General features: G+C 37.4%; 1 protein-coding gene across 12 annotated transcripts in view; it reads right to left on the bottom strand.

Moving 5' to 3' along the window:
• Nucleotides 1-10027: 10027 nt before the first annotated feature.
• Nucleotides 10028-24627, bottom strand: part of ADNP (activity-dependent neuroprotector homeobox) — a 33682-nt gene continuing 19082 nt past the window's right edge. For all 12 annotated transcript variants that reach the window (XM_010569633.1, XM_010569636.1, XM_010569637.1 and 9 more), the window contains 3 exons: nucleotides 17749-17861; nucleotides 16186-16278; nucleotides 10028-14247 (listed from right to left, as the gene is read on the bottom strand). In XM_010569633.1, the coding sequence (XP_010567935.1) occupies nucleotides 11107-14247; nucleotides 16186-16278; nucleotides 17749-17861 (3347 nt within the window). In that variant the 3' untranslated portion in view covers nucleotides 10028-11106. The remainder of the gene's footprint in view (nucleotides 14248-16185; nucleotides 16279-17748; nucleotides 17862-24627) is intronic.

Below are 24627 nucleotides of genomic sequence, written 5' to 3'. Positions count from 1 at the left end.
TGCTGCAGGCTCTGCTAGAATTCCTCTGTCAGTCCTGATTTAAATTTGGGCTCTGCCATGACTTGCTGCCTGTTGGGACATACCGTCCAACCTTTCTGCCTTGATTTCCTAAGGTGCAGTAGTGTTTGGCTAGTTTGTAAGGCTATTGTTAAGATTAATCTTCAATCTGTTTTAAAGTTGCTAATTAAAAGGCGATTGCTTGACACTGGTTAAACACCGTTGAGAAGCTTTAAGCAGCTTGTGAGAAGTTATGTTAGTTAGCTAAGGATAAGCCTTAACACTGGTCCTACACTGCTTGTTTTTTCCCATTTGTGTAGATGACGTGCTGTGTTACATCATCAGTGGCACGTTTACTCAGCATATGCTTAGAGAATAGCTGAGTTTTGTTTGTCTTGGCAGGAGGATTGGTAGCCCCACAGATGGGAGATAAGAATTACCATGGAAGCCAGCCTAAGCAAAAGAGGTCTCTGATGTGGCAGTAATGAACATCAGACCCCTTGTTCTTTTTTAAAGACATCCTTATTAAATTACTTTCTTGGTACATAGCAAGTGTTTAACAGAGAAGAACGAGTGGGTGAGGATTTGTTGTGGTCAGCATCAGAGCTGATGTGTGAAGAACATTTTGGTTCTTTAATTCATGCTCTTCCCAAAACTGTCTCACAAGAGTCTGCGAGCACTGTGCTGGATCAGCTGGGAGCAATCAAAAGAAGGCTGGTTGGAAAAGCCAAAGTTTATAGGTTTTTAAGAAGGAAGTTTTTAATGTTGAACTTTAAATCTATTTCAGTAGAAATGAAAATTATTTTACCATTGTTATGTAGAATTATATTAAAAATTAAGATCAAGAGGAATCCAAATAGGCAGTTTTTAAATTTTGCTGGAAAAAAGTGAGAATGTTTGCTTGGGTTTGGAGCTGTTGAAGAAACAGGTTTCAGTTTTTGCCCTGTTTTGATTTCTACAGTCTAGGTATTGATTTTAATACCTGCAAGAATGACCAAATCTGAAAAATAATTATTGGCAGATAGCTGAGAATCCCCTTTTATCTTTCATAGCAGAGTTCAAATTGCTGTTGCAGGTTTCTGTAGAGAAGTGTTCCTTGAGCGGCTTTGTTTTCTTTGGATATCTGCAGTGGTGCTGATCCACTCCAGAAAGTTTGGCAGTCTTTCACTGTAAACTAGCAGGAGCAAATATGTTTATTGGTGTCAAGGGAAAGGTAGATTAGTGCTGCTTCAGGTGGTAGGCAGCAGATGTAAAAGAAATGGATTCAAGAGCTGTGGAAACATGAATAGTACTTAAAGCAAAGTCAGCATCACAGTCCAGCAGTGTGGATGAAATACTTTATTATTGCTCCTTTCTCTGCTTTGAAGCAGCCGAATTGATCCGGAGGTCAGTTCAGAGGGATAACTGCTCCAGTACAGTTATCGTAAATATATCTAAGATGAACTAACAAGACTTTAAATTTGGTAGCCTGAAAGCAGATTTTTTTTTTTTTTTTTTGGGGGTTTTTAATCTGGAATCATTGCTGTCAGAGTAAGAATGAAGTTTCAAGTTACCAGCTAAGTTTCCGGAGACACCACATGTGGAACGTTAACTTCTTTTTTTCTGTGTGAAATAATATTCCTCCTCCTTTTGTTAGGTAATCTACTATTTCCTCTGTTTGTGAAAATAGCTCAATGTTTTAGCTGTAATGGTCAGGCACACTGCAAATAGCCTGGATAAACATACTGTTTGGAATAGGGTCAGAAATCCTTATAATTATGCCAGACATTTCTGCTGGGGCACTTGGTGGCTGTATCAGTGCCCCTGTACCACAAAGACACCATACCTACTGCACTTGCCTAGCTGCTTCCCAGAGTGTATGTATTATACCTGTAAGCAGGTGAAGTGCTACCTGTTCCTGATCTGTTTGGGAGGCTGTTGGGAAAGAGAATAGCCAGGGATGGGTGAATTGTCTTGCTGAGCTGGGTTCATGGTCCCCGAGGGGTAGATGCCCTACACCTGCATTATAAAAGCAGTACCAAAGTGGATTTCTGGACCATCTTGTAGATAATTGGATAGAAGGGAAACAATTTTCCGTGTTCACATCTGGAATTCTTACAGCATTTGCCTTAAATGTAATGTTGCTGTGCAGGTTGACTTAAGCCTGGCTATGAAAATGAAACTGAGCAGACAGACACGTTCAGCTCAGTATTTATTATTCTTCAATAGAAGGTAGAATCTAACTGTCTGTGAATTAAGCTGTTTCCTGGATGTGATGCAACCTGTAAGCGATCACCTTTTGACACAGCTTTGCTGTTCTGCTGTTGGGTTGCAGTTGTCAGAGTAACCACTATGCTCTTAAATGGGTCATTTTCTTACTGCTCTTGTGTATTAAGCTTTATCAGCTGGGGGCCCGGCTTTCAGGGGCTTCAAACTCTATTTCTCAAGGGGTGCTTTTAGTGCCTTGGATATTATGTCACACAACTTGTCTTCCTGGATAACTTGGCTGCCTGTTAAAATGCAACTGACTGAAGTCTCTAAAGCTGCCACCAGAAGTTTTAATCTTTCAAGCATGATTCTACATGCCATTTCTTTTATTTGCCTGCAAGTGCAGAGTTGTTGTGCATACTTTATTTTTCAAAAGCTCTCGCAAGTGTTTTAATCCTGTCATTTCTACTATTTGATCTAGCTTCATCTAAACATGTTATACTGCCTTCCAAATGCTAAACTCCTCTAATTCCTTTAATCTTTATTTCCTCAGTTTATTCACTCATTGTTGGATCTTTAAGTTAATGAATGGTTTCCAAGTTTAGGATAAAGAATACAGGGGTATAAGGCATCTCAACAGAGATCTGTTTTCAGCTTGTGTTTTTCAGGTACAAAGTAAGCTTGCTAAACTGTGCTCCGCTGTGTCTAGCCTGACCTAAGAGGAGAAATAAAGATTTATGTATTTGCACTGAATAGGTGCCATAGGTGCTTACAGATGCCAGTGAAATGACAGAACCTTGCCCAAGACCCTTAAAGCCTGGATTAGACATAAACACAGTTTAGTCCTATGGCCACTTAGCCTTCAGCAAGCTACTGCTGTAGTCAGTGCCACTAGTGGTTGTATGTTATGGTGTGGATGCCATCCTAATGAGAGCACCCACTTTCTAAGGGCCATAACCTGGCCTTTATTAGATTGTGACACACATGAATCAAGTGATCTAGAGGTGAAAAGCTATTTGCTACTACTAAAACCTTTCTCTTTGGATGACTTCAATAGGCTTAGGAATTTCAAGACATTTTCTCCCTCTCCCCCCGCCCCCCGCCTCCATAGCAGGCAACCATATCACTTTTCCTTTAAGTTTCACAGCAACATAACCACAAAGGAATTATTTCATCTTCAGTCTGTGTGATGTGCACAGCGCACAGATTCCTCATGCCCTTGTCTTTTAACTCTGTGTGGCATCTGTACCATTGTGAAAGAAAGCTTTTCTCAGACCCCTTCCTTGTAAAATACTGTCAAGTCATATGGATTGGTATCTTGGCCTCTCATTTAGTATTGATTCAGCAGCTGTATTTTAAGGTAATGAAGACTTAAGTAGTTCCTTTAACTGAAGCTAATAACAGGAGTGTTCCTTGATGAAAGTTTCGTGTGGGTAGATGTAAAACAGGAGTTGTCACTTTTGTAAGTCTTTATGGCACGGTTACAGGAAGTCACCCAAAAGAATCACCTGTGTCAGGAGGGTATATAGAAAACATAGAGTATCTGCAGGTCAGAAGGGACCAAGTGTATCTATGAATCATAATACCTGTAGTACTATATAAGTAATAAGGTATTATTCATCAAAGCATCAGATTACCATTGCAGGGATCTCCAAAAAAAAAAGAAAAAAACCCATAAATTCTCATTGCAATCATGGCATCATCTATTTCAAGGAATTCTGGATAGTAAGTCCTAAGAATAAGCAGTTCTAAAATAACCAGTTACAAATCAGAGAGAGACAGTGGTTTCTTGAGCTATGGGAAATCCTGAGTCTACTTTTAAAGTTAGTTTGAGAGGCTCATGTCCTTTATTAAGTTTGATTGCTCTGATCAGGGCTTTCTGTAAAGACTGTCACCCAGCTTAAGTTTAATTACTGTAATTCATAACATTTCCGGCCTTGTTTTCTCTGGGTAAGACCACTGGCAATATTGCCCTCAAAATGAAGGACAGATTATTTTACTTTGAAAATTGGAGTGACTTTTCACTTTTCTTTCTCTCTATTTATATTTTAGGGAAAACACAGAAAAAGTTAGTATTCCATTGTGAATTGTTACAGCTGGCTATTTTTAAAGCTTCTTTGGTTTTCTCCTTTCTATTTTGCAGAGGTGAACCTTATTACTAGTAGTTCTTCCATGATCAATTTAGATTCTTCATCTTGTCTTAGTTGGTGGTTGTGACTGATTTTCAGTCTTAGATGAAAAAACTTACATTTTACATTAAAAGTTCTAGTGTTCTGCCCATTAAAAGGAGCCTATCTCCTTTTGTTTGGGTCTGCATATAAAAACCTCAAAACCACATTCATCTGTTGATGATTATCACTGGAATTATTTTTCTCCCCCATAGCAAAGTTTGTATATCCTAATAGCTAGCCAGTGCCCTTCTCTGAGAACATGGTACTGAGCTCTGAAATGTGCAAATCGAGAGTTTGTCAGCAGAACCCTCATTCATCCTGCCTGTTCTGACAATGTCAACACGGCAGTGCAGCTTCAGTAGCCGGTACCCTAAGTCATAGTATAAATGAATATTTACTTCTTAAATTGTGCCTAGATGTATATGGAGAGCCAGTATCTATTCCAAAGAATAAGAAGTGGATACTCTCAATAAATGTTTGTAACCAGATGCAGAGCTTGAAACACATGAATGAGAATTAAATACAAGTAAATGTGAGGATTACATCTAAATAGCAAACTATTCTCTGGAAATATGTTACGTTTAGAGCCTGAAGACCATTAGCTTTATGGGAAAGATAGGCTTTTCATTTTCCATTAAGACTGTGATTTTAGCTAGAGGTTTGAATTGTTGCATTACAGAAAAATTATTTTATCTCCTCAATTCAGGATTAATCAATTATTTGAATTCTTAAAAGCCCCAGAAGCAAAACCAAATCCCTTTCTATATTTCTTCTGTAGTCAGTATTTTCCAGTGTTACTAATTCATTTGCATTTTTCTGTGCTTTAAAACTAATTTCCCCTGAGTCCTACTCTATTTTTATCTGTTCAATATTAATCCAGCTAAGATGATTGCAAAGTCTGTGGAATCAGGTGTGAAAGTAAACAACTTCACATTTTCAGCATTGTTTACAAAGCCAGTTATCTTGTATTGGAAAGTAATTTCTGAGATGCTGATTCTCCCCCCAGTCTCTTTTACATGGTCAACTCCTTAAAGTATTATTTCCTGTTCTGTAACAATAAGATTAATTTCTGTCCTGTTCTTGTTTCAGAGACATCCTCTATCAGCAGCACGCCCCTATGACCTGCCAAAACTCTACCGAACTGAAGACTTTTTTCCTATGAACTATGTAGGTACCAAGTATCAAAATGATTAATTTTTGACTACCAAAAGGTTTTTAGGGAAGGCTGGCCGGGTGTATTCTTATGGTTCATACTTTATGACATTAGGAAGAAGCAACTGTTACATTTCAGATCTTTGGCTAGCATCTCTAAGGGAAGCTAAAAATTTCTGGTCATATTGTAGATCACATTTACGCTAAGATTTGATCACAGTAGTTTGTCCTTACTTAATAAGCTTCCTAAATCAATGAAGAAAATGTATAAAAACTCACTTTGTTTACCTTCACATTTTTATAAATGATCAGAAGGTTGAAGAGTGCTGCAGTATAGCATGTTAAAACTGTCAAGTAATGTGCTAATACTGCCAGCTTCACAAATGTACAAATGTTCAGATTTTACAAGAGAACGTGAAGTCAATGTCAAAATCTTAAATTCGATAAACTGCACATGGCTGAAGCTTCCAGCACTCTATTTCAAACTAGGAATAGGGGTTTACAAGCTGTTGTGTAATATAACTTGAATGGTACAAATAAACTTTCTGCAAAGCTGTTACGGACCTTTGGATGTGCCATTTTGTAATGCAGATACTATTTAGCCAGGACCAGGAGTAGCATAGTTCACCTGTGCTCCTGTACCTTTTTTTATTTTTTTTTTTACTTCAAAATAGGTCTAGGGAAACAAAAACCACTCAATTCTCTGAATAAGGAACATCTGGAAGAGAAGGTTATATACTTTTCAGATGATTGGCTTTGCATAGAGTACAATATGGAGAAATAAATGCTCTTGTTTTAAAAATACCTGTGAAAAAACTCAAGATGGAGGACCCAATGCAAATTCTGTAAAGGGAAAAAAAAAAAAGCTTATGGTGAAAGTAAAGCTGCATGGCTTTGAGTAACCATGGAGACCAATGCTTTTCTGATGCAGAAATAAATGAACTCAACCTTTTCATATTTATTAGTGGGACTGATGATGAAAGATAAAGTTGAATTAAAATATAAAGCAATAGAAGACAGACCTAGTCAATGTCTCTGCCCCTGCAATGCAGGTTATTGTAATGGATTATTACAAATAAGCTGGTATTACAGAGAAGCAAATTAGTTATGAAAGTAACAAAATACTCTTAGTTATACTAACCTGTTTCTCCAAATATCAGCTTCTTTATTAACAGACAGTACACGCAACATATTCCTGAAATCTTTTGGTTCTGATAAAAATTGAAATAAACTTGTTTTAATACCATAGCAGTGTATGATATATATGTACTACTGTAAACTGTTCACTGTAACTGTATTAGTGGATATTTGAAACCTACTAATTTCTTGGTGGTAAGAATGATAGAATTTTCCTATAAAAATACTGGGTGAATATTCAGGTTTCTGTCCTGAAAATACATGTCAAAGGGTCAAATATTAATTGGCAGGTTCTTGCTACAGAAATGTTACTGCTGAACAGAGGATGGCAGCATTAAATGTCACTTGAACTTTCGGTAAGATTAAGAGCTTGTGAAATAAAACTTCAATGCAGATATTTCTGCAACATCATGGAAAAGGTTGATTTAGTAGCAATCCCAGTTACTAAAAGGGTTAAGTCACAGTACCCAAAGGAAAATGCTGAGATCAAGTGTGCCTTCAGTGTATGATGCACTGGCAGTTTAGTAAAAGCTGTCTGTCTGTCCCCATTTAGTTTGAAGGAAAGCTTATTGGCTGTAACTATGCTTCAAGGACTGAGGGGGAGGGGTCGGAAGGAGAGGAGCGTACTAAAAGAACGAGAAGTGTACTTGTTGAACCACTGCATCTCAACTGCAGCTCGGTGCAATGAACAATGCTTCAGAATAACAGTTATTACAAGCCCTTATGAACACCCATGGAAATAAAGCATCTTACAAAATGCAACTACCCTTACAGTCTCAGACTGTCCTTGCCACTCTCGGGTATTCCTCAAAAGTCAAACTACAGGCCACACCAGCTCTGAGAGTTTTTGTTGTACAAAGCTGTCTCCTGTCTAGAAACATTGTCTATGCTAATAACCTCCTACTTCATTCTCAACTGTTACCAACCTTTAGATTTCAGATAGAGTATTTAAGATGGAAAAGATACTTTGCTTTGCTTCAATTCGGGTCAACTGGCTAAAACAAATTCTTTAGCAAAGAGTCTTAAGTAAGTTTAATGGTCCTGCTCAGTTGTGCTGGCCAAAGCCTGGACAGACTAGTGTGTTTTCAAGGTCTCCCCCTGAATACAGCAGAATTTAAATGCCAGCTTGAGCTGCCTACTCTGCAAGCACAGCTGGCATGTTTCTAGAGTTCTGCTATAGAACTTTAATAATGTATGTGAAAATTGGGCAACTTCCATCTCATAAAATTGTAACAGTGCAATATGTTAAGATTACACAAGCTGGGTTTAAAGTTCCTCCAGTCTTATTGGGTCATTTACCTCTTCTGCTTTTTGACTTCCTTAAAAATGTGTGGTTAGCCTCAAATCTAGAAAGGAATTATTGCCTAGGCTAAAATCCAGATTTGAAGAGTAACTTACTTGTTTGAAATAACAGAAAGTTTATGCCACTTGAAACAACCACCCCCAATCCTTCTTGATATTTCTGGTAAACCAGACTATTTTTGTGCAAGACCTTTGAATTTAATCACTACATAAAATGATATTATTTCCTATCACGGAATTTTCTGGCAAATGAAGCACTTCTAAACAGTTCATATTTTATAGTCTTGCTATTCACTGACTACAAACAGCTCAGAATTTGGAAATTTGACTTTAACTATGGAGTTCACTAATACTAAATTAACCTTGCCAGATATTGAGTCAAATATGATGCAGATTTGTAAGATACTACCCAGTTTTTTATTTCATTGCTTAACAGAGGTTGTACTTATTAAAGTGTTGGGTTTTAAGTTTTTTAAAAAATGCATTTTTAAAAATACTTTAAAGCCTTGGTGAAACGACACAAACAAATTCTGAAATGCCTTAAGTCTTCAGACAGTAGCCTCCTGTGAAATAGAGCAGCCTACAAAGGGAGAAAGGAGCATAACCAACTTTTCTTAGCAAGGAATAACCTTTTCTAGGACTTGAGTGGCTGTTTTTTGCAGGAAAAAGATTACCAACCCATTGACATCTCTAAGCAGTAGTTAACAAACTCTCAGCTGATTTGCTGAAAAGTTATGATTTTCTATGAAAATAGTTTGGAAAGCCTGCTAACAAATTGAGTTGAGGCTCAAGCTTTCTTTGAAGGCAGAGAAACACAAAGAGCTCTTTTGCTGATGTAAATGTCAAAAGTATTTTTCCTCTATTGACTGTTCTTAAAATGTATCATCTTCCACTTGAGTGCATAATTGGGAGCCAGTCCAACTTCCACTGTGCTGAGTTAAAAAAGCAGAATGTAAGTACGTATCCCTTCTGTGAGGGGGGGGAAGGAACAAGACAAACCTAAACCATCTTCACCTAGAGGTAACTGTTTTCAGTCATGACTTCACACACATAATTAGTTCAACAAAACCCAGAAATGCTCATTCCAAAGAGTGTCAGCAACATGAGTTAGTTGCAGAACACAAGAGCATACACATATTCTCATCTTTGGTGTATATAGTGGCTTGTTTGTTATACTAGTGGAAAGTACAGTTTATACCTACCCAAGACTGCTAGAGAGGTATCGAAATGTTTTCTCAAGTTCTCTGTGAAATGGTTTTGCTGTTTAAAATGCTGAAGAACACAGAACAATTTCCTCCTTTACATTAATGAAAATTTCACAGGTCAATTTAGTTCTTGTAAATATCAGAGTACCTACTTTCTGATACTGTATTAGACATATGCCTAAATCAAACTCATCATGCTAATTAAGAACAGTTTTGTTCTCATTACAGTTAGATTCCCTTCAGTAAATTGCCTCACTGAGGTTTTGGTTATGCAGCTGTCTGTCTGCACACTTACCAAAATGCAGAACAGGTTTGACAAAACCAATCACAAATTTTAGCAAACATTTTTTTTTTTTAGTATTCAAATTACTTTTTCTTCAAAGCCAAAATAAGTCTGTAGCTTGCAAGGCATACTCCTTCATCTTTGAATTCTTACCATTTAAACAGCTTTGCTGTCATTTACCCTCAATATGTAGTGCTTCAGAGAGGGACATAGTTCTAGATAACTTTTTAATCTGTGAAAGTGATCTTCATTCATGTAAGTACAAAGGGATGAAAAACACAAGTAATTCATAGACCTTGTTTCTCCAGGGTGCAGAACAAGCAAATCACTACAATCCTATTTATAAATTAGTGTTCTAGAATGCTAAATAGTAAAGACAAATTCAGCCAAAATTAGTTTTGTAAGATTTTCAATATCCTTGAAGAGATCAGTCTATTCAGTAAGAAAGTACTATACAGACATGCCCCAGCAGAGCTGTGGAGCACTTGGAAGAAGGAAGGAAAGAAAAGAAAGAAAAAAAAAATAATAAAAAAATATAGCAACATGGGATTTACCAAACAGGAATGTAGGACTTGCATGTAATAAAGCAAATATTTACATTAAGCACAATACAGCAATTTATTTAGATGCTTAAATGAAGAATACAAAGGGAAATAAAGATCACAAAATTATACATACTACAACAGTGTGTCATATATTAGATGGTATAAATGAATACAACACCTTGTTGGTGTTAACTAAAGATAAAACTAAATATCCAAAACACAGCACTTCTGTTTCAGTGTGCTGCTTCAACACAATACACTTTTATACAGATCTAAAAGGTGTCAAAATTAGTAGCTGCAAACTTGTTTCTTGCATGTGATTTTTCTTTTTTAGCTTAAAAGATTTCAGAAAATGGCTCTGAAATACGTTTGTCATCAGTTGTAATGTCAAGGATATTCAGAACAAGAAAATTCTATAATACAATAGAGTCCAGATATATTTTTTTTATGTTGCTGGCCTCTGTTTCGAGATTGTACAAGGTTATGTGCAAAAACTAAGTTTGTCAAAATTCATACTATAGCAGTTTCAAGCTTTTGCTAGGTAAACTAGATACAGCATTTATTACACAGCAGGGCAACACTAAAAAAGAGAAACAAATCTATGATGGGTACACAAGAACAATTTCATAAGCTTCACTTGAATAGGTCTAAAAGACTGTACAAATATACATTTCAACTATTCAGAATGATACATGAAAAAAATCAATTTCCCCATAGTCTACTATACACATTGAACTGGTAGCTTGTATGGTTGGCCCTACACTACCATGTGAAAAAGGGTAATGTTTAAAAAGACATACAACTGAACATGTACAAGAGTGAAATAGATGTTGAAAATGCAGATAAAATAAACCTCTGCTTTTCTCTGTGTGCATTCTGGAGCCACCAGCTCATCCGTTTTCACATTAAGTTACTGTGCTCATCCCAGCAGGTATTCTCAAGCAAGATTAGCCAACAGCATCCTTAAATAACCACTGGAATAATAGTGGCCGCAACCACCACATGCCATGACCTAGCACTCGAAAGGCAGTACCAGTCAGAATTTAAGCTTAGCAGTCATACTGAAATGAAAGTGTTTGCACAGTTGTAGACTGGATCATATTACTGACACTTCTGAATCAAGCAGCTCATGCTTGCTGGCTACTCAGCTCCACACCAGTTAAGCTGCTATGCATTGGTTCTGCTACTCCATCAGTCACACTGTCAAACTGATCTCCATCCTCACTGTCAATTGTGCTATTCTGCCATTCCATCTGCTGATTTGACAAGCTCTCCTCAATCTCTGATGCATTTTTCCATTGTGACTGGTCCTTAGACCAAAACTCTTCTACTTTTCCATAGGAACGATTTTTCCACTTTGACTGTTCTTCATCACTTTCGGATCCATCCCCTTTTGTCTCAACAGTCGGTTTACTGCTACCAGCATCTTCACTTTGGGAGGATTCATCTGTCCACACTTCTGGTTTTATTTCCGATGTATTATCTTCAAAATCAGAAACCTGCTGAGAACCAGGCCCACTTTCAGACTGTGAAGCTCCATCTTTCCATTCAACAGTGTCATCTTGATCATCCTGATCACCTTCGCTATCTGAAACATCACCTACCAGCTTTGCTGGTTCTTCAGCAGAAATAATCTCTTCATATTTAGAGCTTTCCTCTTGTTTTTGATCAGACTTCTCTGGAGACTGTAATGTATTTTCTTCAATGATTTCCTTGGATATGCTGTCCTCTGGGTTCTCCACTATGCTATCAGAAGAGGCTTTCTCACCGATGTCAGAAATGCGCTGACCAAACGGACTACCGCTTTCATTGTATTCCTCTTCTATATTTTCATAGCTGTCTGAGGAACTTTCGTTGTCTTTTTCTAAGTTTATTTTTTTATCAACAGTCTTACTAACATTGACTCTGGAATTCTTTTCATCGTGGTTTTCAAATAGCCATTCAGCATCAAAATCCATTTCATGTTTGACTTTGTTTAACTCTTTCATATTGAAACCAAGCAGCACACCAGGCTTGTATTTTTCACAATCTCTAACGCATTTCTTCCTTTTGTTACTAAAATGAGACGCAATATCAGATTTCCATAGCCACAAACTGGCAGCCAGCTTTTCAATCTCTCTCCTAGTGGGATATGGTTGCTTATTAAAATATTTTGTAAGAAACGTTTTCCTGGCTTCATAGGAATCATCTTCATGACCCTTGGGGTCCAACGCTAGAACTACAGGTTCTTCAGGCTTCTCCTCAAAGGCAGAGGGGGAGTCATCATCATCCATTTTCCTTTTCTTCATTAGTGAGAATTCCATGTGTTCGTAAGTACGTTTTACAGGTGCTACAGCTGGAGACTGACTTAGCCGAGATGACGAAGTACCTTTGTCCTGGCCGTTCTGAGTCTTCCCAACACCTCTGCAGTGAACAAGGTGCAGCGTTATAGTTGAGGCAGTCATGTTACTAGTATATACACCAAGGCAATGAATGCATTTGTAGGTTAGCTTTTTCTCAACTGGATGAACTGTCTGAATTACTTGATGCCTCTCCCGTAGATGATGTGCAAGTGCATCAGATATGGGTCCTTTTAGGATTGAAAAGCACAAAGGACAGAGAGTTTTCCCCACATCTTTTTTGTAGGGAACTGCTGCTTGTGGAGAACTTTTTACAGGTACATCAGACTTCTCCTGGATTTTCGGCTGTGGTTTTGGAGGAACTGGGGGAGTATTCTGGGCATGGTAAGCTACAGATTCAGCAGGAGCATCTCTCAGGTTGTAGGTGGTGACAAGAAGATGTATATTCGTGTGACTACCCTGCTGCAATGTCAAATCAAAGGTTAGAGTAGAATCTGTTTTAGGTCCCATTTCTTCATCAACATGAACCATTCGCATATGAGCGGCCATCTTTTCAACATCATTGAAGGTTGAACGGCAATACGGACAAGACAGACCATGTATTAACATATGATTAAGCAATGTATCGGTGGGTAAATAGCGATTACAGTATAGACATTTGCTAGTGAAATTGTGTATTTTCATTATATAGTTAGCTACTGCAGGCACCTTTTCAGCCTTGTGCTCCTTTTCAAAGTGGACACTATACACATTTTCAGGAAACAGCTCATTACAGATTGTACAGATTTTCCACTTCTGTGTGGATGATGTATTGACAGCGGAAGGACCTGTAGCAGCTACAGGAGATTTCGAGCCAGACTGACCTAATACTCTTGAAGCTGCCTGTGACTGAGATAATGACGTCTGTTTCAACTGAGCCGATGAAAGAGAAGATGAATTGGCAGACTGAAGAGAGTATCTTGCTGAGGCCTGTGATCTCTGTTCCCCTCCAAGAGTGTAAGGCCTTCCATTTCCACTTGCTGAAAACTGTTTCATTGTTTGTGATTGCTGTGGAATAGAAACTGGTGCATTACCACTTAAGTTTAGCCTTCCCCCTGGCTGACCAACATAACTTGGTGGCACTGATTTGACTCCGTAATTGTTTTGTTGTAGGTGAACATTTGACATCATATTCACTCCTGCGGAATTTAATGTAGGCTTTGGTATAGTGAGTCTGTTCATCATCTGTTGTGATGAAAGAGATCGAACACTTCCAGGGGAAAGGGGACCCATCCTCTGAGGGAGTCCCATAGGCTTTTTATCCTGTGGTTTTGGAGCTATTAGCATCAAAGGTTTAGATCTCGGAACGACTACATTAGTGTGACCTATCATTGCTGTTACCTGATATCCTATACGTTCATGGTCTTCGATAACATGCTGTACTAAAGCTTCGTATGATTTCGGCATAAAAAGGCATCGTTTGCAGTGAATACTACCCTCCTCTCGGGTACTGGAACTTAACGGAACTGCACCATTGAGTGACTTTTCACCTCCCTTCGCTACATAAGGAGCAGCAACATGCTGAAAATGTTCCCTGTAAATGTGCTTTCTAACTATTTCATACAGAGGATCTCGGTAAGTGCACTTCTTACAGTAATAAACAGCTTGTTCTACACTGTCAGCCTGCTTAGGTTTAAGGCTATCATGTTTGTTTTTATCTTTAAAAGTGCTGATGCCTCCACTCGGTGTATTGGCATTTGGAGCATGGAATATTTTAATGTGCGTTTCCAAAGTCTTTTTGTCCGCATTGAAAGTACAGTAAGGACAATTAAGGAGAATCCTATTTTCAAAGTCTTCGCTGTGAACATTCCGGAAGTGGCTTTTGTACGCTGAAAAGAACTTCGAGGAAAATGGACATGCACTGCAGCAAAAGGGCTTTGTCCGATAGTCCTTAAAACAAAGAACAAAGCAGAAACTAAATATTGAAAAGCAGTTTTTAGAAAAATAACATCCATGATCCTCTCTAAACAATGTTTCTAAATAATAGTCTCAAGACCCACTGCAACAGTCTCAAACCCTTAGATTAATTTCTTCTCTCCAATTTTTGGTCTGCAGACCAGGCCCTAAAAAGTTTATCATCTGAACATACACATGATGTGGCAAGTGCCAATTTAGAGGTCCCTCAAGAGTTTAACCTTAAACTCAGCATGCAAGGATAAATCATAAGCATCTTTCTCCACCAGTCAAAAAAAGAAACCACCAAACCAGCCTTGTTTCCTGCAGCTGAGCTGCATGAAAGAATTCACCATAAGCTCATTTCCAGGGGGAAAAGGCAAGCATGATTGAGTAGAATGAGACAGTATCCAGAAGACACGGGTTACTTCCCATCAAAATCTGCCAACCAGGTATCCATTACAAACTTTTATATAAAAAAAACTCCTCAAAACTTATTTTTGGTGAACAAATGGATTTCAGCTCACAAAGTCATATACTAAGGCCACACAAGCCCTTAAAATCACCAAGCCTTTTTCTTCTATCAAAGCACAAACCTGATTTGTAAAGCAATCTTGGATCAGGGCGGGAGGGGGAAGGGGGTATTTGAAAATTCCACACTTGCAGTTTCCCTGCACTCTTTATCTTTGTTACATTTAACATGTTGCCAATGCAGTTCTTGTCAACTGTTGTAACAGAAACTAAAGTTACATTCGCCTTAGAGGTAGCCACAAGCAATCTGGCATTTCAGATAAGACATGAAATTCAAATAGTTACAAACATTCATCATGAGTGTCAAAACAAGTCTTGTGCATCAAGCTACACATAGATCATCTGAAGTAGCTGGAGAGTTGTACTCTCCCTCTGCATAAGTAAGTAGGAATATATACTTCTGTCCACCGTCTGAAGCCTCAGACATCTGGTAGGCTGGAGACAAGATACAACAAAACAAACTAAACAAAATCTGTCTCCTTTTATATTACAATTTTTATTCTGGAATTAACTAGAAAAAAGGACATCATCAGTGTATTTTATGGACCGCAGTAATGAAGGGACACTTTTAGATTAACACTACACTAGGAATCCACCATAATACAGGTTCCCATTTCCTGTAAGAGCAATACCTGATCTTTCAGATGCTAAAAGAGGGCTTATTTTGTAGAGAGATTTCTCACCTTCTCACTGTTCTGTCAGTGCTGGTATTACTCTATATTGTACCATCAGTAGATGCTACTGCAGTGGACACGACTTGCCTTAAATGTGTTTAATCAGAATCAAGTATTATTTCCTCCCTCCACTTCTAGCTCAATTCAAATTTCCTTTATTCCTGGCTCAGAAACATCTAAAAAGTAAGAATTCCAGTGCTGTATAGAACTATGTATGCCTAAACCAAATCTTGGACATAGTCAGATTCTGAGAATCTTCACATGTGGCAGACAGCTAAGAGCTACAACAATAGAGGAGAGAACAGCAGTTAGATGTGTTCATTTAAACTTTTTGTGAAATGATGAAAACAGATAATGAAACATTAAGGAAAGATAGCAATAACTTTATACAGTTTGTGATAATTTTTTTCTTTTAACCAGAAAGATGGTGAAATTGCGCTAAGCTTGAAAACAGATGGGCTCTTAATATGCAGTTGTCAAAGGGTGAGTAAGATTTCTTGACCAATCAGTTCTCCAGTATTTGGCTATCCATACTACTAAGATAAAGACCAGGATTATTACTTTAAAATAATAATTAAAAAAAAGCACACTTTTTTGTTGTCCCTTAAACCGACGACAAATGGAAGATCAACAGGTAAAACCGCACAAAAAGCTCTTGGCGTATTTGTGAAACACCCTTTAGTACAAACCATCATCAGAATCAGATGTGTCAACATAAACTATTACCAACCTGATTTTTTGTAAGCGATGGGTCCCACAATCCTACATCTTCCCATGTAGTGTTTTTCAAATAAAAGTCATTAGGTTCAAACTGCTTAAAATCCTGGAGAAGGGGAAGATGGGAAGAGAGTACAGAGAATCAAAACCAAAGACCAACTGCTCCCTTAAGCAACTCTCGTAAGCATCCATGCAGTCCTCTCAAGTGCTGCTGGCAAACAGTAGATATTAATTCAAGGAACTGTGGGTATTAAAGATGCACCTCTTTGGAGATGAAGAGTTGTGAATAGTCTCAAGATTGTAAAACACCTGAAGAACTATTTCCAATACTCATCCTCCTAATTAAACCAAGACTATAATTACATACCTATCCCATTTTCAAAAGCAGTCGTGGAGAAAGTATTCCCAGGCTAGTGCTAAACATTTAAGATCATACAGATGCTTTACCACAACTCTAATATTTGGGGTTTTGTTTGTTTGGGGGGGAGTGGGGGGTGTGTGATTGGTTTTAGGGTTGTTTTACTACTTTAATTTCACACAGGAATTCAGATAAAAGTTTTAGAAGTTTGACTATGTGTATGATGTCCAAGCAGCCCGATTCCCATTAAAAAAATCATCTTATGAAGTACTTTGGCACGGCATACAAGTCAGCAGTACATAAGGACTCAAAAACAGTATTTCCACTGAAATGAATACTGAAAGTAACATTGTCCCAGTTCAGAATTTTACCCTCAAAAATTTTACTTGCTCCACAAATTTTCCAAGCAGGAAGGACTGGCATTTCTTTCTCTTTTGCATCTCACTTAAATGCTCTTTAAAGAGACACTAACAGAAAAGCCAAAGCAAACAGGTCATAACTTGCTGAGTACTCTAAAGAGTTAAAGCGTGTGAACTGACAGTACACAAGTTAGTGTTCAGGACAGAAAGCTGCACTTTTGAGATGATAGTTATGAAGTTTGTCCAGAAAAGTAGCACAAATACCTTTCCCTTCTAGGAACTAACACAGGTACAGAAGCGATTCTTTAACTTGATGACCGACTGTTAGCACTGACAAACACTTCATGAAAACCTCAGAACCATCTTCTGTCCCCCAAGAACATCCTATACCACACCTAGTTTTTGCTTCATTCCTAAATGTTCAGTTAGCAAGTGCTATTTTTAAGAATCCAACATAAACAAAAGACAACCTACCTTCAATATATGTCAAGTCAGTCACATACAGCCTGAAGTGTATCTTGCCTCCACTAAACTTTCTATAGTGTTTACAGGTACATTTTACCTCAAGTTATTAAGTCATACTTTGTGTAGAACTTAAAAAGCAATGCAGGGGTAGCAATGCCTGAACAACAAGGCTGAAATAGAATCCCAGAATAAGTCTCAGAAGCTGATGAGAACAGAGGATTATGGTGTAGGAACAGGATACAGGGGATTCCTTCAAAATTCACAGTACAAATTTAACGTTTTGTGAAACAGTCTAAAAAAAAAAAAAAGTTGTCACACACCAAAGACCTCCCAGTCCCACCAAGTTTGGAGCATTTTAACTCTAACTACAACACTTGGGAGGTATCATACTTACTTCTATATGTTCTTTACAGTATTCCAAACCAATGTCACTAAGTATTTTTTTCACAGTTTTCCGGGCCTTTCTTAAACTGCCAAGGTTGTTGACAGGAAGTTGGAACATAGTTTCTATTGAAAAAGAAAGTAAGAGAAAAGGTTTAAGTCAAATGTGTTTTGTCTGATAGTGTTGCACTTGTAATTATTAGTAATTTTCTGTCTCATTTTACCCATATTACTCGGTATCAGAGCTGTACCATTAACTAAGAAACTACCACATTTTCTGTCTGATTTGTTTTTAAATGAGGCTGGCCATAAAGCTAGATGTTGACAAACTTAAGAGAGCACTTAAAAAACCAACAAACTGATGTAACAGCTATTGCAGGAGTAATCAGCTGCATCTGGAAATAACTTCTTTTTTTAAAGTGTTTGTATTTACATGAAATTTACCTCCTATGCTGAAGTACTTAAAACCTCAATTTATCTTTTGTGCATACATATCCTAACTGATTTGAAAATTGGTAAGTTGAGCTTCAACATTTGTGTCAGTCTTGGAACAGATTTAATAGTATCTCTTCAGTGAGAAAGATGCCTCTTGCATTCAACTATAGGTAGGATAACAAATTAATACTGTTTCCTCCATTTACTGTATTTATAGCTTTAAATGGCTGACAAGCTGTTTAGCATACATTTTTCTTTTATTAAGATGGGGCCTGAAAGCTTGGTTAGAGCCCTTCAGACATATAAATCATTGGAAAAAGTACAAAAGATGGCTTAACACCTCCAAGTGTAGCTGGATATTTTCAGTCTACAAGACAACCCTATCTTCCAGTTACCCACACAGAGATAGCGTATTCCAATTAAACTGTCTTTTAGTGACATGGGCTATCCAGCTAAAAGAAAGTCTAAAATTTTAAGATATGTGGATTCCCAGATTCAACCATTACCACTAGGATTTCTTCCAAATGCTAGTAACTAGTCTTATTTTGTGTATACAGGAGTTCTCAGGCTGCATGCTGCTATCGTTATGGTAAACGCTTGCTCAGCTACAGAACCATCATCAAGTCATCTGCACTTTAAGAAGCTACAAAATGGCAGAAATGTGAAAAGTCCCTGAAAACCTACAGTTATTTTGGAAGTGAGAGAGGGTGGACCCAGCAATAAAAAGGTACGCTTTTCTCAAAGAAAAGGGGATGAAGCTTCTTAAATAGCAAGAAAGTGTCAAAAGTTGTTATCTTGTTCCCTAGGCTTTAATGGTCCAATGCCTGTTGCATAAAGAATATCACCCCAGAAGATAAAAGCTGTGGTTTTGATCATTAATATTTCCATGAGCCAATTCAGAAATGTTGCTTTGTTTGAACAATAAAAGGTTTAATTCCTATCAACAAATTAATCCACTGTAAGGCCAAAGACTACCTAAATCAACTAAAAATGGACATTTTTTTTTTTGTTAGATGGTTGAAAGTATTTTTTAACGCTTTCACCAGAAGCCTAGAATGCAGAGTTAACAGAAGTTTGCAGCCATTAAATATCTGAGTCAGACAAAAATTCTTCCCCTTTATCATGAGATCAAGGGCAATTGCTAAGCTACAAAGAGCTTACTAAGAAATTCTCAAAGTACAAAGGATATGGGTTGTGACTACAACTGACTGTCTCTGATCAAAACCAACCCTTCTATATGCACTATCATGCATACTCCTTAAAGCATTACTCATCTGTTTACACACTAGCTTTATTTTTCGTACCCCTACCAACTTTTACTAGGTAATGCTTTAAGACAGTCACTAACAACTTAATATTCCATGATTCCCACCAACAACACTGTTTAGTTTCAGAAATAAACAAAACTGAAAAGTTCTGCATGTAACAGCGCTAATACAAACCGCTTCAGTTTCACAATCTACAGGTAGCACTGCTAGCACATTGCTAGGGTCTAGTCTCTTCAAATTCAATGAATTCAGAAATAGCTCCTGGGTAAGGGCAGAAAGCTATCATGACGTTTAAGATTCCTATCACAACTATAAACTAGAAACTATGTGGAAACAAGCCTGAGTTTATATATAAAGATCTACAGGAAAATTTTCAGAAGCACCAAAGCAACTCTGATAATTAAGGATTTTGGTACTTGTATCAGGCTGGCCACTGTCACAGATTACCAGAAGCAAATACAGTGTCATTTTAACACCCCTATATGAAAACTACGAAACCAAAAAAAAAAGTTTAGACCTTGTCTACAAATCTCAGGGATTCCAAATTACTCAGTTATAGTATTTGCAATAATGAAGTTACTTAGACACATCATGCAAAGTGACTAATGGTAGTAATTTTCAAACAACATAGGCCAGAAAAAAAGTATTTCAATGTTCTGTATTCATTTCCTGCAAGTAACACTTGTTAAGAGAATTTAGTGTAATCAAAAACATCTTGATTTCTTCACATACAAAACTCTAAATGCAAGTTTATTAATTTATGTGACTGTAGAGATGTTTCAGCTAACTCTAGTCTCGGTGAAAAGGATGAGAATTAAAAAAAAAAAATTAGAATTAAGTTCATATGAAAAGTAGCTATCTTCTATATCTTGACACCTTTCATTTTAGGGAGACTCAAACCCACTTTAAAAATATGAAGAATTACCATTCTAGTGAAATACCTTATAGGTAGAGTCACTTACAAGTCTCATAACATGAACCCTAATCAAGCTATGAAGAGCACTTCTACAGGCATTCTTTGACATCTCAGAGAAGGCAAGGGTTAAATAGATCCTCTAAAGCCTCTAATGACTTTGTATGGGAAATCATGAACTGCTCTTTTTTTTTTTTTTAATGCTGTATCCATTCTCATCTGTACTTTTTTATAATCAAATATTTCATCTGCAATCCAGGCCTAAGACATTCTCCCTCTCTATCCAAGAGTGAATGTGATTGTTCAAATAGTTAAAGTGATTCATGTCATCCTTTCAGAATGCTACTCACTCCTGCCCAGTGAATTATTTTTAATCCTCATTAAAATTTTAGGACTAGGAAATAAGGTTTGAATCTGAGTTTCTAACTTCTTGTTACTTTGAAAACTGACTCAGGCAAATCAGTTATTTTATTGAAATCTGCATTCAAGCTTATGGTTCCCTTATCAGATTTTCTGATCAAATTCTGAATTTATCCACGTGTCCCTTTCCTCTTTCTTGTATTAAGAGCTATTTCTAAAGGCACACATTGAAGAGAAATTTAAGAAAAACACTTTCAACATACATAAGATTTTATAACTCTGTACCGTGTATTAGGCTTTAAGTGAACTATGGAATGTGCCAAGTTCCGCCCTGCTTTTCTGCCCGTACTGTGGTATCAGTTTTACTGTGTAAGCACCTCTGGGCAGAAGCTATATCCTGTTATTTGCACAATTACTTAACATGCTTTTGAATGAAGTAAAATAAAAATAATACCATTTATGACAAAGTATAAGCACATAAATGGTGGAAAAGCTTTTGAAAACAGTAATGGATATTTACCTTGCAAACAGGAATTTGTATTGAGAAATTGTTGTACTAAAAAAATTAAGACCACAAAGAGTACATTTATATATTTCAGGGCAATGTTACAATTAGTTTAGTTACTTCAACAACTAGAATTAAAATCTCCTTGACTAAAAATATTATTTGAAGGTTGCAATTTTGCTTCAACTGTAAAAAGAACATCTAATATAGCTTAAAGTTGAGCCAGGTCCATTTTAAAGACATGAATAGTAGTTGAAAATATTTAACAACGGGGCTGAGGATCAGCAATGCCAATTTTGTGAAGTATTAGTAACAAATTAGTTTAAAAGATGGTGAAGACTAACGGGAAAAAACGCTGTTGCCTAAGAATTTCAGCTCCTAACTAGCCTACTGATTAATGCAAATGGTTTAGTAAGGTTGTGTCCTATTTGCAATTTCCAGGTAGTACCATTTTCTCTATTTTTGATCTGTAGTTGAAATACTAAGTGAAGCTTAACATTTCCAGATGGAAAAAGCAACTCCAGCCTGCAGTTTCTTCTCCTAGGCCAGTCACTACAAAATAGCTTTCAATGCTGAGCCCACTGTCACTTTTTTCATGACTTAAAACAGACCTTACTTGTGTGATACTAGAACTGCATTAGTAGGAATACAAAAAATACCACACAGCACACAGAGTGGATTCATATCCTTAAACACAGATCACAAATTGGAAAGAAAATATGCTTCCTTAACATTCTATTCCCTCTCTTCCCTAAACAGAATTGCAAACTATGACTCTGAACACTAAGTTACAATAAAGTAACACAAGTTTGCTTTCAAAGCACATCATATTTTTTTTTAACTCAAGAACATCCGTTTATTGAAAGTTCTTGCTGCTGCAGTTCATAGAGCCAGAATGAAAAATATTAATGTAGCCAAGAAATTAATCATGGCTCCTCCAATTCCTTTTCTGTAAAAGCAACTGAGTAAGTGTTGCTCTCACTGTACTGCATTGGTTCAGTAATGCTTCAGCAGCTTCTTTGTAGCTACCTGTATGCTCAATTTTTTCATCAAAAATTATATGAAGCAGCATAGTCAAGAATGTTCAGGATTTGAATGAATATTTTCAAGTGAACTTCAAATCCAAGGAGATAATGTCCTAGTAATTTTATTCCAGAATAACCCAAGTTTATTAATAATCAACTGTAGTAACATCAGTGCATGAAAACATTACATTTTAAAGCTTCTAGTAAGCTGTGCTGTTTTCTTCAAAACCAAAGTCCCCACTTAAAAGCATATACTCCTTTTGCTTGTAAAGAAACCATTTTTTTTCCTCATGACAAAGCAAGAGTCAGTACAGTTTGTCTTCAGGCAATTAATAATTGTAAACTTGAAAGTCAGCCACAAGTCTCAAAATAATGCTTATTACCAAATAGCTTATTTTAGTACAAAATGCCACTAACAACTTCTTAACCAAAAGAATAAAAGGCTTTCTCTTAATTACTCTGTCCAATATACCTAGACATGCCAAATATACCATTATATATATATATTCAAGTGATAAAGAAAGCAAATTATTTGCGACTGCCTGAAAACAAGATCTCTGTTCTATCTCCACCATCTTCTTGCCTCTGCCCTTTTGCCTGTCTCACAGTCAAGTCTTAAAGGCAAGAAATTATCAAGATCTTCCTATCACAACACATCATAATAGAGGACATCATTAGATCTTCACATCTGAAAACTGAAGATCAACCTTACTTTGCAAATTCTGCTTGATAGCTGAATCCAACTCACCTAATCTTAACAAAGGACTCATCCTTAAGCAAATACAGTTCATTTTATTTAGGAAGTTTCTTGACCATTTAATCGTAATTAGTGGAGAGCCAGATGCAGTCTGGTATTATTATGGTTTGTGACTACAAAAAGAGCTTTTAGCATCTCCATTCATTTCTATTTGCAGCAAGTAAATCAAATTGTAATTGCAATATACGCAACACACTGCCGGCACATCCTTGAATGTGGACATTAAAATAGTTGGGATTAAGAAGCATTAATGCTATTCGTGAAATAAGGTATCCTTTATCTGACCAAAAGTTGATGTTTAAGAGAGGACACCTGGAACATCTCTTCTTCGCTGTAAGGGCTTCTTCTTACTGCTCTAAAGCTTAGATCCAAGTAATTATTTTAACAAACACAATACTAAGGAATGCAGCAGCCAGTACTGACAAAACCCACTAGTGCTTTCATCTGACACTAAAGCTACCACTACATCCAGCGTCCCCCACAGTGAAGGATGCCCACAATAAAGGGTCAGAGGTCAAGTGACCCTTCTATAAAATAGTTTACTTTAATGCTGTTTCTCCTGTTTTTCTACTGAAATGCCAAAAGTGAACAGTCTTAAATATACTGCACTTCAGTGAAGACAAATAAAAGGAACAAGCCTTTTCACTAGGCACAAGCAGCTCAAGCTTTACACATCTATCAGTTACCAATTCTTGATGGTTGAAGAAGTGCTACTTACCTAATATTATAAGCTCAATACAGAACTTCTCTCGAAGATCTCAAAGTAGCTTTCAAAAGAAGCTCAGCAGAATTTTTTTTTAATAAAGGAGGAATTAATTTATCCTGAGATGATACCACTTAATCAAAAGACAATTCCAGCCCAGGATTCTATGTAGCCGGACATCCTGTATTTCCATGTATTCCGTTTTATAGTAGCCAAGGCATAGTTAATTTTTATTATTTTCCTGTATGGTTCTACTCTATCCTATTCATTCCTGCACAATTCCTAGATATTTCATAGAATCATAGAATGGTTTGGGTTGGAAGGAACCTCAAAGATCACCTAGTTCGAACCCCCCTGCCCTGGGCAGGGACAGCTTCCACTAGACCAGGTTGCTCAAAGCCCCATCCAACCTGGCCTTGAACACTGCCAGGGATGGGGCATCCACAACCTCTCTGGGCAACCTGTTCCAGTGTCTCACCACCCTCATAGAGAAGTTCTTCCTCACATCTAATCTAAATCTACACTCTTTCAGTTTAAAGCCATTACCCCTTGGCCTAATTACTACATGCCCTTGTAAGAAGTCGTGCTCTGGCTTTACTGTAGGCCCCCTTTAGGTACTGGCAGGCTGCTAAAAGGTGTCCCCAGAGCCTTCTCTTCTCCAGGCTGAACAACCCCAACTCTCTCAGCCTGTCTTCATAGGGGAGGTGCTCCAGCCCCCAATGATCTTGGTGTGCCTCCTCTGGACTCGCTCCACCAGGTCCATGTCCTTCTTATGTTGGGGGCCCAAGAGCTGGACACAGTACTCCAGGTGGGGTCTCACGAGAGCCGAGTAGAGGGGGACAATCACCTCCCTTGACCTGCTGGTTACGTTTCTTTTGACACGGTCCAGGATATGGTTGGCTTTCTGGGCTGCAAGCGCACATTGC

Source organism: Haliaeetus leucocephalus, unplaced genomic scaffold, assembly GCF_000737465.1.
Source record: "Haliaeetus leucocephalus isolate CR32 unplaced genomic scaffold, Haliaeetus_leucocephalus-4.0 Scaffold273, whole genome shotgun sequence".
NCBI classification, from domain to species: Eukaryota; Metazoa; Chordata; class Aves; order Accipitriformes; family Accipitridae; genus Haliaeetus; species Haliaeetus leucocephalus.
Note: the sequence above shows the minus strand (reverse complement) of the source record. Positions and strands in the feature narration are given on the sequence as shown.